The following is a 15,727-nucleotide window of genomic DNA, read 5'->3' on the forward strand; positions in this document are numbered from 1 at the left end:
TATATATATATATATATATATATATATATATATATATATATATATTGTATAGCTATAGATATACACATTCTTTTCCTGAAGAATACAAACTCTTTCAAAGGCTATAATTTTTTTCTTTATATATCATATGTGGGTTTCAGTATCTTGCCTGGAATAGGTACTTAATAAATACCTGAGTTAGGTTTCCTGATTTCCTCAATAGTTAGTGAATTTATCCCCTTGTCATACTCTATTAACTATTCTCTTTAGTTGACTCATCATCTTCACTGAATCTTCCCCACCCTCTCAGTATAAGCTCATTACTAGGAAATTCATCATCATGGAGAGTGCCTCAGTTTTGCTACTCAGACCTATTTAGTACCTTCATTTGCTTCTACTTCTTAAATTGGAGACCTGGAAGACAGAGTGAAAAACTGTTTGAGGGCAATGACTACTTTTTGTATCTCTAGCACTTAGCACAATGTCTGGCAAATATTAGATTACTTAATAAATGTTTATAGTATTTTATCATCACTATGTATTTTGTACATGTATTTACTTATCTTTGAATGTTATGTCCCTTTATTGCAGGAGTTCTTAAACTGGGATCCATGAATATGGATTTCATTTTTGTTTTATAATTGCATTTCAGAATAATTGGTTTCCTTTGTAATCCTATGTATTTTATGTTTTAAAAATATATTCTGACAATAGGACTATCCCTAGACTTATTCAGATTGCCTAAGGAGTCCATGATACAAAGAAGGTTAATAATAATCTTAGTCTAGTGGAATGTAGGATTTTTTTTTTTAAGAATGTAGGATTCTTGAGGAAAGGAAATAACTTAGTTTTTTGTTTGTGTCCATGGCCTCCAGCACAGCACTTGGCATATATTGTTGTCATTTTAAAAATGTTTATTGATTGATTGATTGACATACTTACTAACATGATAGAGTATTTGGTTACAGTTAGCTTTAAAAAAAATTCCTGCAGATAGTTAAGATTATGCACTTAGAGTTTGCCCAGATCTCTCAAATAGAAGTGTAAAAATTATTCTCATTTTTAATTGATAGATTGGAAATGGACATCTATTCTTATACATGATGTTTTACAGGCCCCACAGTACTGGAAGTATTCAATACCTTATTGAAGCATTTACGTCTCAGCGTTGAATTTGAAGCTGGTGAAAGACGGGGCTCCATGGGTAGTGTCAATGTAAGCACAAGCACCAAAGATAATGATGAGAGGATTGTCCAGAATGCTATTATTCAAACAATAGGTGAGCGAACTATACTTTCAAATATTGATTATTCTTGAAAAAATATTTGTTTTAAGCACAGCTTTTAACTTAAGGTAAGAGATGTACCGAATGATTTATTTGCCTTTTGTAATATTTTATTTCCCAATTCAGAATGAGTTTTTGAAAGAGATTATGTGGTTTCTCTATTTCTCTACTGCTAAGTGATTGAAATGTTGATTTTTATGATTTTACATATCTAATATTAAAATATTTTATGAAATGATTGTTTATTTCTGTATATGGAACGGAGATGAAACAGAACCATATTCTCATTAGAAAATTTAAACTTTTTAAAGATATTTCCTGAATTGGTTGGGAGAAAGAATAGATTTACAAATGACTACAATATGGGCCATGATTTTTTTCCTTAATTGAGCATTAGTGTTAGCTGTATTGTAGAGTACCTAGACAGGACTAAAATATAATAAAACTAGAAAGATAGGAGTACAAGTTGTGAAGTGTTTTAAAAGTCAAACAGATTATGATGTTTGATTCTGGAAGTAATCTTGTACATGTATGTTAAGAAAGTAGTTGATTTCATGTTTTTTTTTAATATCTCAATCTATTTTACTTTAGTATATTTAATTTCCTATTTCTCAAAATGACTATAAAGTATGTCAAAAATAATAAAATATAATAAATCATTGACTGCATTAAGAGAGAAAGAGATCTTCTCTGACCAATCTTGAGTATTGTGTTTCGATGGTTAGATCCTAGCACTCTTTTTTTGGAAAGATAAGTGTTGGAAGGCATCCATAGGAGGTTCAACAAGATGATGATTCAAGTTCGTATGATAAGAATTGGAGTTATTTAACTTGATGAAGACTCAGAGATAATAAGACAGCTGTCTTCAAATATTTTAAGGGCCCTCTCCTGCAATAGAAATTAAGTTTGGTCCTGGTTCACTAGAGTGACTGGGCAGAATTTCCAAAGAAACAGATTTAACCTTGGCATAAGGAAAAACATCTTAACAGAATTATTCAAAACTAAAATGGGCGATCTCAGGAAGTAGTATGTTCCTCTTCACTGGAGTTCTTAAAGCAGTCATTTATTAAGTTTCTACCATGTTCTGGGCACCACGCTAAATGCTGGAGATGGAGTAAAAGACAAAATAAAGTCCTTGCCTCAAAGAACTCACAGTCTAATGTGGGAAGCATTACAACTCTACTAATAAGATACGTACAGGATCGTTTGGAGGTAATCAGTTGAGGAAAGGCACTGGCATCAAGTGGGATTTTGGAAGAGTTTATTATAGAAGGTAGATTTTAGCTTGGAATTGAAGAAAGTTAGAAGGGAGCATATAATTCAAAAATACAGACGAGAGAAAGTGTCTTGTGTAAGAAATATCAAGGTGATCAGTGTCATTGAATTGTAGATGATGTTGGAATGAATAAGGTGTAAAAAGATTGGAAAGGTCATGGAGGAGCAGATTATGAAGGTTTTTGCATGCCATAGGATTTTGTATTTGATCCTGGAGATAATAGGAAAACATTAGAATTTATTGATAAAGGTAGGAGGGGTACATGATAAGACCTTCATTTGTAGGAAGATCACTTTTATAGCTGAGTGGAGGATGAACTGGAATTAGGAGATCCTTGAGGCAAGGAGAGAGAGAACAGAGTAGGGTAGTTATTGCCATACTCTAGGCATGAGATAATAAGCCTACAGTAGGACCACAGCAGTGTCAGAGGAGAATAGGTGTTTATAATATTCAAAGCTAGAAATGACAAGTTAAGAAGACAACTAGGAGAGAGAAAAAACTATCAAGAAAAAGTGGTTAATCCATAATATCAAAAGCCACAGAGAGGGCAAGGATCAATAGATTTCTGGATTGAGTTTTTTAGTGACTTTAGAGAGAGTGATTTTTATTGAATGATTAGATCCCAAACCAGACAATAGAGATTTAAAAAGAATTGAGAATAAAGTCATTTTACAAATGACTTTCTTAAGGAGTTTAGCCATAAAGGGAAAGAGAGATATGGAACAAGAGCTATCTGGGATGAGTGGATCAAGTGAGAATTTTATAAAGAAGAAGATGTAGGCAGTAGGAAAGCAGCCAGTAAAAAGGGAGAGATTGAAGATGTGAGAGAATGGGGATGATGGAAGGTGAAATCTGCTGGAAAAGTTGGGATGAAACATACAAGGATCACTTGCACATGGAGAAGAGCTTATCTTAGCAAGGAGAAATACCACCTCTTTTCATGAGATGGATGAGGAAGTTGATAGTAGCAGAAGGCGTCTGAGGAGAAAGGGATAAGAGGGAGGTTTTAACAAATTGTTTTTTCTCAGTGAAATGTGACATGAAGTTCTTAGCTGTGGGGAGGGGAACTATGGAAAGTTTGAAGCAGTATGAAAAATAGAAAAAGCTATTGTGATGAGTAGACTAGCCTTATAAATGTAAAAAGATTGCTTTGAAGCAGCAGGAGTAAAATGGATGATACTGGTTATGTTGTAGATCAATCAGTAAACATTTAATACTTGCTTATTATGTGCCAGCTATTCTTTTAGGTACTGAAGCAATTAAAAAAATATTCTTTACCCCTAAGGAACTTAAATTATATGGGGAGAAATAGCTTATATGCATTCATATTTCTTCAAAATTTATTTTTGAGTCAGGGAGAAACATTTAGCATTTGGGGTGGAGTGGGAATCAATTAGGCAGTGAATAGATAGTTTTGCTTGAAGTGTGAGATTTTATGAGGCAAAGATAGGAAAGCATGTATTATAAAGGTTAGCTAGGATAGAAACACACAATTGAGAGGTAGAATGCCTTATGCCAGCAACAGAGAGGCTTGTTTGACTGGACCATAGGATTCAAGAATGGGTATAATGTATAATAATGATAGGAAGATAGGTTGAGGCCAATATATATGATGGGCTTTACAGCTCTTCATATATTGTCAAAGTCAAACAAAAATTTCTTTTTTTTTTTAAATGATCAATAGGGAGCCCTAAGAATTTATTGAGTAAGTGGTAGGAAATGACACAATTAGATTTGCATTTAACGAAAAATCTGGCGGTAGTGTAGAAAATAGATTAGAGTGAGGCATGCACACTAGTTTTGGGATCATTACATTAGTCCAAGTGAGAGATAATAAAAGTCATCTAAAGTGGTAGTTGTGTGAATAGAAAGGGAGGTAATGAATGAGAGTTGTGCTGACAATTAATTGACTATGACAGTCGAGAAATGATGAGTTGTGGATAACAAATTATAAATCTTAGATTAAAAGAATGGTGCTACCCTCAAAAGAGAAAAAGACATTTTCTGGTATACAGTTGGATTTGAGGAGAAGGATAACGTACTCTTATTTTGGAGCTATTGAATTTGAAATGTCTAAGGATTTAAAATGAAATCAGTAAAAAGATTAGGACTGTATATGTCAAAAATCTATCTAGAATCCTATTTCCTTCAAAAATCCTTTTTTAGTACCTTTTAATATTGTTGTCTTCTTTCTCTATGTAGCTTAAGGTGTGTTCATAAATGTTTGCAAGTTATTTTTTCCTTTGAAACATGAGCTCTTTAAGAGCAGGGGCTACTTTCTGCCTTTCTTTGTATCTTTAGCTCTTAGGATAGTGCCTAGAACATATTAAGTACTTAATAAGTGCTTGTTGACTCTAATTATCTTCATAGAAATTATATTTAAACCATGAGAGCTGATGAGTTCACTAACAGTTGAGTAAGAAGAAAGAAGAGACAAAACATGCTCTGCCCTGAAGTAGCTTAATAGTCTAAAGAAGGGTTAGAACATACACACTTAGGTCATTACAAGCTATGTCCATTGCTACTAGTAGCAATACAACAAGCCAAGACACTCCTAAAGGACTGATGTAGAAGAATGCTGTCCACATTTAGAGTAAGAACTATGGGAGTAGAGATGCAAAAGCAAAACATATGACATCATTTATCGTGTGTGTGTGTGTGTGTGTGTGTGTGTGTGTGTGTGTGTGTGTGTGAGATTTGGCGTTTAGACCTTTAAAAAAATCGCTCTATAGCAAAAATGAATAATGTGGAAATGGGTATCAAGTGGCAACATTTGTACAACCCAGTGGAATTGTTTGTTGGTTCTGGGTGGGGGAGAGGGAAAGAAAATAAATCATGTAAACATGGAAAAATATTTTTTAAATAAAGAAAAACAAGCTATGTCCAAATGTGTACAAAGTGTAACTTGTAATTTCTTATGAAAGCAAGGTCTCTATTACTTTTTTTACCATTTTCATTTTCTAGGGTAGTAACTTTTTATTTAGTAGGTACTTATTATGTGCATTTAATTGAATTCAGTTGACTAAGTCTAAACATGATTTTGAAGAGGAGAGTTATATAGTTACTAAATGGAAATGAGGTAGCATTTGATTCAAATATCTTTTGTTAAACAATTTGTAAGCTCAGACTAACTAGGTGATTGGTAAATAGAATAAAATACTTATTTGGGGTTGAGGAATTGCAATTTTTAAAAAAATAAGTTTATTTAATTAATTTAGAATATTTTTCCATGGTTACATGAATCATGTTCTTTCCTTACCCTTCTCCCAACCCCTCCCATAGCCAATGTGAAATTCCACTGGGTTATACATGGGGCAGCTGGGTGGCTCAGTGGATTGAGAGCCAGGCCTAGAGAGGAAAGGTCCTAGGTTCAAGTCCGACCTCGGACACTTCCAGCTGTGTGGCCTTAGGCAAGTCACTTGACCCCTATTGCCCACCCATACCACTCCTGGGCCAAGGACGGTCCCTAGCCCTGATGAAAAAGGAGGAGGGTTGGGCTTGGGGCTAGCAACCCCACCCTGTAAAAACTACATCTGCTAAAGAAACTGCAACCTAAAGTAGGGGCAGCTGGGTTAGCTCAGTGGATTGAGAGCCAGGCCTAGAGACGAAAGGTCCCAGGTTCAAGTCCGGGCTCAGACACTTCCCAGCTGGGTGCCCCTGAGCGACTGTGTGACCCATTGCCTACTAGTTGTGGCCCTATGCTCCTAGAATGGAGTCCCAGGATAAAAAAAAAAAATACATGTGTCATTGATATTAAAATAGGGAAAGAGGAAGGTAAGTTGCAAAAAGATATAGGTTGCAAAGAAAATGGATCTTGAATGGAACACAAAGAAGAGGGTTCCAAAAGAATGTGAGAACAGAATAAAGAGAGGACTTTAAGCCTGAAGCAGGAAGCTGGTTCCTGTTTCCTTCTGAACTTAGAGGGTTAACTGCCTGGAAAGTCAACTGACCTGCCCAGAGAGGAGCCATGAGACTAGCTTTCCAGCCTCTGGACTTATCTTTCCCTCTGTTCCTGCCTTTTGTTCCTGATCTTAATTATAAGCTACCTTTGAGTTCCTGAGAAGAAAGCCAGCCTGAACATAGACTTTTATCTGTCTGTATTCCAAGAAACCTGCAGGTGTTTGCCTGTAGGCCTTGGTGACTCTGCCATCTGGTCACCACCTTTATCCAGCAGACCTGAACTATTCAACTATTCAAATTCTGTTTTGGAGCAGCCTTAGTCAGGGAAGTTAGATATTAGGGATTTGGGGTACAGTTCAGGGAGGTTAGGGTGACACAGCAGCAAGTCAAAGAAGGCAGGTCCATGCAGACCTCGTAGATTGGAGGGAGAAGAATTAGAGCTTTTAGTGCTAGGGAAATACCTCGGCCCTCCTTTCCATTCCCTTTCTTTGTTTATTTACTATAATAAACCTTCTGTCAACTTAATATAGAAGTCAGATTGTGTTTGTAAGATATCCAGGTCAGAAGCCAGCTATTTTGGCCTATCAGCCTAAGACAGAGACATTGGACTTTAAAACTTGCCAGGCTTTTAAGAGATCAGACCCACTTCTTTCAGTTGGCTGAGGCAGCCTAGGCTAGAATTTGGTCAAGCTGGGCAGATTTTAGAAGCCATTTTTCAGCAGTTAGATTTTTGGGCCCACAAAGCCTGAGAGAGATAGTAAGGCAGCCATCATGGAAAAGTTTTTTTCAGTCCTTGAGCTGCCGAAATCTGCCTAGCAACTAGGTTGACCAATCAGAAAAAAGACACTTTTCTGGTTGAGAATATTTGAAGGACCAGTATTAAAAACCTTTTTCCTGTCTGGAGCTTGACAACAACAAAAGTACAAAAGATTATAGTTATGATGGGAGCATTGGTTTATTCCAGTGCATAATGATACTCAACAGTGTTTGTTTAATTGATATTTCTGATGCAGTTTACTTCTCATGAACTTATATGGGAACATAAAATTACTGAAAGTGTGCATGGATAGAGTAATATCCTATATCCCTGTACAGTTCTTTTTGTTATTCATAGTTGTAAAGATTTACTATACTGGCAAGAAGGTGTTCTTAAAGATACTAGGCAAAGGAAACATACAAACAAATTCAAAAGCTAAACATTTCAACAAACTCTTCAAAACCAGTTTTCTATCAAAATCTTATAATACTAAGCTCATACAAAACACTTTTTATCTAAAAAGTTAGATTCCAAATTGTATAAAAGTAGAAAAAATATTACAGAACCTTACAATTAAACACTCTGGAGCCTAAGCTCTTACAAAAAACACAATCTGACTAAAAAAAACTTATGCAAAATGCATTTTAAAACTATCTGATCTGAGCAATTAAAAATAAAGTCTCCATTCTATATTCTGACACTCATACATTTAACCAATCTTCTACATTAAACTGAACACATATCTTACAATTCTAATTATTCACTTCCCTTTTACACATTCTATTTACATATAACTACAACATTTATATATTATGCAACTGACATATGCGCATTAACAAATGTATATTATTTTCATGCTCCTATATAATTATGTTACAAGTATTTATATAATATACAAATCTATTTACATATGTGGGTGTGATATGTAATCCATTCACTATAACTCCTATCTAGTCCCTGATATTATCCAAACAGAAAATCTCACAGATCTTCCACTTTAATAAAACCTTATGTATCTAACTGCATAATTATTTTCTCAGTTCTTTTCTATTAAAAGATCTCCATTTATCTACATGGAGTCTACAAACATAGATATTATACAGTTTGTGGAATATGTACCCTAAATATGTGTTTTGTTGGATGCAAAATTCTGACTCCTTCAGATTTCCTCTTCACATGTTGACTAATGGGTCTCTTCTTTCTTCTCTATATGTTGTGTTGGATGCAACTAGAAATGAAAGTGTTTTTGTGTTTTAAGGTACATTTATATCTTGCAAATCTCCATTCCTGGTCTGCTCCTCTTCTATATACAGTTTTCACAGTCTGTGCTGTCTAATCAGCTACATATCATCTTTCTCCTTCTGCTCTCTCCAGCTGTTAAATCTTACTCTTCTAGCTTTTCCTTTGGGCTGCTTTTTCTCTTCCACTCGATATGTCCCCTTATGCACTTTCTGATGGATGGATCTTATTTTGCCTGATAATCTCGCAGCTTTCTTCCAAACACTCGTTCTCCCTGTCATCTCTTTCTCCTCCTACTCCTACCTCTAACTCTGTCTCTATTTCTCCTTCATTATCATTATTCTCCTGTCTGTTACTTTGATTATTACTGTGAGTTTTACTGAGTTTAACATGCAAACAGTGAATTCATGCATTCTTTTCTAAGGTTTTTATAGCTGTGGGAGTAGTTAGAATCACTTAGAAAGGACCATTTCCTCTGTCGTAGATGTCTTATTTTTTTAACATTTATTAATTTTTATTTTCTAGAAAAGTTAACATGGTTACATAATTCATGCTCTTACTTTTCCCTTCACCCCTGAGGGCCCCCCCCCATGGCTGATGCATATTTCCACTGGTTTAACATGTGTCATTGATCAAGACCTATTTCCAAATTGTTGATAGTTGCATTGGTGTGTTAGTTTTGAGTCTACATCCCTAATCATGTCCGCCTTAACCCATGTGTTCAAGCAGTTGTTTTTCTTCTATTTCCACTCCTGTAGTTCTTCCTCTGAATGTGGGTAGTGTTCTTTTCCATAAATCCCTCAGAATTGTCCTGGGTCATTGCATTGCTGCTAGTACAGAATGCAGATGTCTTATTAAAGTTTCTAATAAATACTAAATCTCCAGGTTTTATATCGTGCAGAGAAAAATCTAAAGGTTTAGCTTGCTGGATTAAACACATTTGATGAAGCTCCTTAAGCTTCTCCTGCAATGCTGTTATAGAAGCTGCAATTTGGGATTCTCCACCCAGCATAGAGACAAAAGCTGGTTTACTTCTTTTAGCTTGTATCTGGGCATGGACATATAACATTTCAAAAACAGAGATATGCAGGTCTCCACTCAATCTAGTATGGATAAAGAAAAGTGCTAATGAAAGGATTTCTGGCCACGTTAAGTGATTCTCTGAACAGATTTTTCCAGTCATGGTTTTCAGTTCTCTATTTAATCTTTCAACCTGACCAGAGCTCTGTGGATGGTCTTTGTAAACTTGTGGCAGGAGAATTAGAGCTTTTAGTGCTAGGGAAATACCTCGGCTCTCCTTCCCATTCCCTTTCTTTGTTTTATTTACTATAGTAAACCTTTTGTCAACTTAATATAGAAATCAGATTGTGTTCTTAAGATATCCAGGTCAGAAGCCAGCCATTTTGGCCTATCAGCCCAAGACAGACAAAGATACTGGACTTTAAAACTTACCAATGTTTTAAGTGATCAAGACCTATTTCCATATTATCAATATTTGCACTAGGGTGATTGTTTAGAGTCTGCATCCCCAATCATATTCCCATCGAACCATGTGATTAAGCTTTTGTTTTTCTTTTGTGTTTTTACTTCCACAGTTCTTTCTCTGAATGTGGATAGCGTTCTTTCTCATAAGTCCCTTAGAATTGTCCTGGATCATTGCATTAATGCTAGTAGAGAAGTCTATTATATTCATTTGTGCCACAGTGTATTCATCTCTGTGTATACTGTTCTCCTGGTTCTTCTTTCACTTTGCATCACTTCTTGGATGTTGTTCCAATTTACATGTAATTCCTCCTTTTACAGTAGTATTCCATCACCAACAGATACCACCATTTGTTCAGCCATTCCCCAATCGTGGGCTTCCCCTCATTTTCCAATTTTTTGCCACCACAAAGAGTGCAGCTATATAAATATTGTTGCACAAGTTTTTTTTCCTTATTATCTCTTTGGGGTATAGACCCAGCGCTGGTATGGCTGGATTAATGGGCTGGCAGTCTTTTAACGCCCTTTGGAGGTAATTCCAAATTAATTGTCTTCCAGAATGGTTGGATCAATTCACAACTCCACCAGCAATGCATTAATGTCCCAATTTTGCCATATCCCCTCCAACATTTATTACTTTCCTTTGCTGTCATATTAGCCAATCTGTTAGGTGTGAGGTGGTACCTCAGAGTTATTTTGATTTGCGTTTCTCTGTTTATAAGAGATTTAGAACACTTTTTCATATGCTTATTGATAGTTTTGATTTTTTTTATTTGAAAATTGCCTATTCGTGTCCCTTGCCCATCTAGCAATTGGGGAATGGCTTGATTTTTTTTGTATAATTGATAAAGGTCTAATTACTCAAATTTATAAAGAGCTTAGTCAGAAGTTTTTGTTATAAAGATTTTTTTCCTAATTTGTTGCTTCCCTTCTAATTTTGGTTGTATTGGTTTTGTTTGTATAAAACCTTTTTAACTTAATGTAATCAAAATTATTTATTTTATGTTTTGTAATATTTTCTATCTCTTGCTTGGTCTTAAAATCTTTCCTTTCCCATTGATATGACAGTTAAACTATTCTATGTTCACTTAATTTACTTATAAATTCCTTCTTTATATTTAAATCATTCACCCATTTTAAATTTATCTTGGTGTAAGGTGTGAGATGTTGTTCTAAACCTAATCTCTCTCATACTGTTTTCCAATTTTCCCCAGCAATTTTTGTGAAATAGTGGATTTTTGTCCCAAAAGCTGGGATCTTTGAGTTTATCGAACACTAGCTTACTGAGGTCATTTACCCTTAGTCTATTCCACTGATCCTCCCTTCTGTCTCTTAGCCAGTACCATATTGTTTTGATGACCACTGCTTTATAGTATAGTTTAAGATCTGGTACTGCTCGGCCCCTATCCATTCACTTTTTTTTTTCATTATTTCTCTTGATATTCTTGATCTTCTGTTCTTCCAAATGAACTAAGGAATTGCAATTTAGAATAACACTTTGCTTTACTGAGATAGGGATGTTTGGAAAGAAAAGGGAAAAGGGATTCTTATTAGGTTTAGTTGTAAGAAACGGAATGAGGGAGTACAGCCAGCATATACATAAAACAGCTAATTGTAAGAGTGTTGCAGAGATGTCTTGAGATTATCTCCGACCAGGAACAGGGATAATTAGAAATTGCTTAGGTATATGGAAGTCTTGGGGGCAGTTAGAAACTGCAGGTCACAGTAGAGGTCCCTAATGATTGATCTAGGGGTGTGCTAGTCACAGAACAAGGTAAGGGCTCTGAGATTCCATGGGGTTGATACTTTGATGGTAATATAAAACAGAAACATATTTTGGGATATTGGAAATTCTAATTTATTTAATTCTGGTTTTATGCACTATTGGAAATAATGACATTCTTTTTAATGTTTTATAGGTTTTTTTGGAAGTAATTTACCAGATTATCAGAGATCAGAAATCATGATGTTTATCATGGGAAAAGTACCTGTTTTTGGAACTACCACACATACATTGGATACCAGTCAGCTAGGGTTTGTTGCTTTTCTGTTTTCTCAGGCTACTAATTTGAACTTAATTCTAGATTAATGTGCTTCTGAACCAGAAAGAAAAGTAATCTTAACATTTGTGTAACACCCTACATCAATTTTATAAAATTTATATTATTTAAAAATTAGTCAATTTCAATCTTTTAATCAATTTGTCAACTTTTTTCATTTTTACTCAGTTTTGTTGACATTGTTTTTATATCATAAATATTTACAGATTACTCTTGCCATTCTCTGTAAATGAACAAATATATTATTATAAGCTGAATTCATATACAAATAAGTCATATTATGTATATGTAGGCATTGAGAATCCTACTTAGGATCATTGGATCATATATTTAGAACTGAAAAAGACATTAAGAATTATCTAGAGCAATGCTTTCATTTTACTGCTTAGGAAAATGAGACATAGAGAGTTAGTTACTTACCTGAAGTCACAAAGGCAATAAGAAGAGGAGCAAGGCTTTGAACCTCTGTCTTCCCACTTCAGAACCAGCACTTTTTCCATTGTATTTGATCTTAAGAAGCATATGAAAGTGCATCTTTTTTTAAAATAATGATATGTTCAAAGACAGTAGTAATGTGATTAATAATAGGTAATGCAATTTGTAATACTAAATGTAATACTTGGGAACTTTATATTTTAGGGATTTGGGGACCAGACGGATTCAAATAATGTTGCTGAGATCTTTACTTATGGTAAGATATTTAAGATGGACAGTGGGGCTAGGAGGGGGATGGTCAAAGGGTATTAAATGAAAAGATCTGAACTTGACAAGTCTTATAGTTTCCCACATAGAATCATTAGAATGTTATAGTTGGAAATTGTCTTTAAGATCTAATTCAGGTCTCTCAGTTTCCAAATAAAAAAGTAAGAATTTTAAAAGTTTAGGTGACTTGATCCAAGACAACATTCTTTTAATGAAAAATCAGGGCGGGAAATAGCTGCTTAATCTAGCTTCTAGTAGCAAAGTCAGAATCACAATCAGGATCCATAAGATATAAGAATTGTGCCAGTTCTAAAATAACATGAGATTTCTCAAGTTCTTACCTTTAATACTTTTGGCGGAGACCAATGCACTATGACAGCAGTTTGCAACTGACTATATTTTATAATCTTAGAAAGTTGTCTAAGATTAAGAAAAATTAAATGTGTTTTCCATGGTCACATAGTGTCAGAGAAGGAACTTGAACATGTGTCTTTTTGACTTCTAGTCTTGCAGTCAGTCCATTGTCATGTTGTTTTCTCATTTCATTGTCCTTATGTTCACTTTGGTGAATACAAATTTAAAACAGATTTCTCATTTCTTTGAATAATTATTTGGTGAATTCACCAAAATGAAAGAAATCAATTGTTCAGTCAGAAAGGAAACCCTATTTTATTTTTAAAAGTCATACAACTAATAAATAATATGCTAGTCTCTTTACTTCAGAATGAAGTTAATGGAAATTAAATAGTCTAAACCTAATACAATATCATTGTATTGACATTGACATATGACCGCATTGACCGTGAATTCACTGTTTATACACTTTTAGTGCAGAATCAGAAAAAATGAATTAGCAAAGTGTAATATAACTTACAGCTCTGTATTTTCCCATGTTCAACACAAAACTGTTTATCCAAATTGCTAAAAGCATGTGAAGCTTAAAATTTATTCTGCGTTATCTTGCAACAAAAAGAAAAATTCATTGACCATTTATTTTTGTTTGCCATTATAGTTAAAAAGAACTGCTTCTTATAATTATTCTCTTTATCCATTCCTAAAATATTCACTTTACTGAATGCATTTTAAGAATTTTGATATTCAAAACCTTTGCATAAGGTATAATAGAGACGCTGAGATGTAAATCTTTGAGTGCCAGTTTTCAAAATGAGCAAGATATCATTTTCATTTACTACTTAATTTAAAGTAAAAGTGAGATGAATTTCATTTAACTTAATTTACAATTTTTCTGATTGTTTAGGGTCACTTGTTTAGTGTCACTTTCTTGAAATTAATATTCATTATAGTTACAATATGTCAGAATTATAATACTATTTTGATTATAGTAAAATCCTTTTAAGTTTGACCTAACCAAGTTTTCTTATTTGGTACATTCTGATTTTATACCTTTATTTCTATTTCTTTCAAGGAGATGTTTATGTTTATGGCTCCTTGAAAGAATAACTAGGAACTTCACTTTTAAAAGGGTTTTGGAAAAAATAAAAGATTTTATGATAATGGTGTATGTTTATATCATTCTTAGGTAACATCTGGATACAAAGCTAAGACTATTGTTACTGCATTACCTGCCCCATTTCTTGATCCTATATTATCTCCATCTCTAATGGAAGACTATGAATTGAGACAGCTGGTCCTGGAAATTATGCATAACCTCATTGATCGACATGACAATCGGGCAAAACTTCGAGGTATCAGGTAATTTCACTTTAAAATTGACTTAATGATTATATTTTCATTATTTAAAATTTTTTACATTATTTAAAATTAAATAATTGGATAGGAGAAAGTATTCTTTTTTTTTTAATCATTTTTTTAAAACCTTTACCTTCCCTCTTGGAGTCAATACTGGCTCCAAGGCAGAAGAGTGGTAAGGGTAGGCAATGGGGGTCAAGTGACTTGCCCAGGGTCACACAGCTGGGAAGTGTCTGAGGTAAGATTTGAGATAGGAGAGATTATTAAAGAATACAGATTCTTAACCTAGAGTCCATTGGGTCTAAATCTACACCTTTTCGTAGATTTCAGGAGTTACGTGAATTTGGATGGGAAAACAATCAATTAACTTTTTATTTTTCCTTAATGCTTGATTTCCTTTATAATCATGTATTTTATTTTGTACATCCAAAAACATCTGGAGAAGAGGTCCATAGACTTTATCAGATTGCCAAAATGATTTATGACACTAGAAAGTTCAAGATCTTCTAACAGAACCTTGAAGTTTCAGAAAATACAACCTGTCTTTCATTTAGTAAAGATGTAATGACTTGTTTTCATAGTAATTATTATAATTGAAAATTTTATCACTTTAAGTTAGTGGTATTTACATACATTATCTTATTAGAACTCTCATCATACTCTTAAGGTATATATTATCAATATTATTCACATTTTACAGATGTGGAAACTGAGTTTCAGATAAATTAAGTGACATCTGTTACAGCTAGTACGTGTTGAAATTGAAATTTGAACCTGGAGTCTTCTTGACTCCAGCAATGTTCATTATATCAAACTGTCTCTAGTTGTTAATGCAGTTTAAGATGGTTATGGGAACTATTTCATGTTTGAGCCATAATGTCTTTGAGTAGCTATTAGTTTAAACTCATGATCACAGTCTAATTTTTGCTTTTAACAAAGATTGGTTTTACTTTGAAAATAATAATGCTCTTAATAAGCTAATGCTACTTTTGTGGTTATTATCACAAAAATTGAGTATAGAGTACTATTAAAACATAGGTACGATTAAAATGGAAATTGATGTAAGAATATTGAAATAGGCCATTTTTGGAGATGTTGTCTCACAAATGGCATTTTAATATAATTGTATTTTATTAAAAGTATGTATTCCTTGTTTCCATAGAATCATACCAGATGTAGCTGACCTTAAGATAAAAAGAGAGAAAATTTCCAAGCAAGATGCAAGTTTTATGAAAAAGGTGAGAACTTTTAGTATAAAATGGTACATAAATTAAATTTTAAATATCACTTTTAGTTTCATATTAATATAAAAACTATATCTTAAACACTGGAAAGTA

At 33.8% G+C, this 15,727-nt stretch overlaps 1 protein-coding gene across 1 annotated transcript in view; it reads left to right on the plus strand.

Annotated features, from left to right (window-relative positions):
- Window positions 1-15,727, plus strand: part of EFR3A (EFR3 homolog A) — a 161,173-nt gene that overhangs the window by 98,114 nt on the left and 47,332 nt on the right. The window contains exons 8-13 of the mRNA XM_044684304.1: window positions 141-157; window positions 1,094-1,258; window positions 11,838-11,952; window positions 12,618-12,669; window positions 14,221-14,393; window positions 15,553-15,628. Coding sequence (XP_044540239.1) covers window positions 141-157; window positions 1,094-1,258; window positions 11,838-11,952; window positions 12,618-12,669; window positions 14,221-14,393; window positions 15,553-15,628 — 598 coding nt within the window. The remainder of the gene's footprint in view (window positions 1-140; window positions 158-1,093; window positions 1,259-11,837; window positions 11,953-12,617; window positions 12,670-14,220; window positions 14,394-15,552; window positions 15,629-15,727) is intronic.

The sequence above is a fragment of the Gracilinanus agilis genome, chromosome 1, assembly GCF_016433145.1.
Source record: "Gracilinanus agilis isolate LMUSP501 chromosome 1, AgileGrace, whole genome shotgun sequence".
Classification (NCBI taxonomy): domain Eukaryota; kingdom Metazoa; phylum Chordata; class Mammalia; order Didelphimorphia; family Didelphidae; genus Gracilinanus; species Gracilinanus agilis.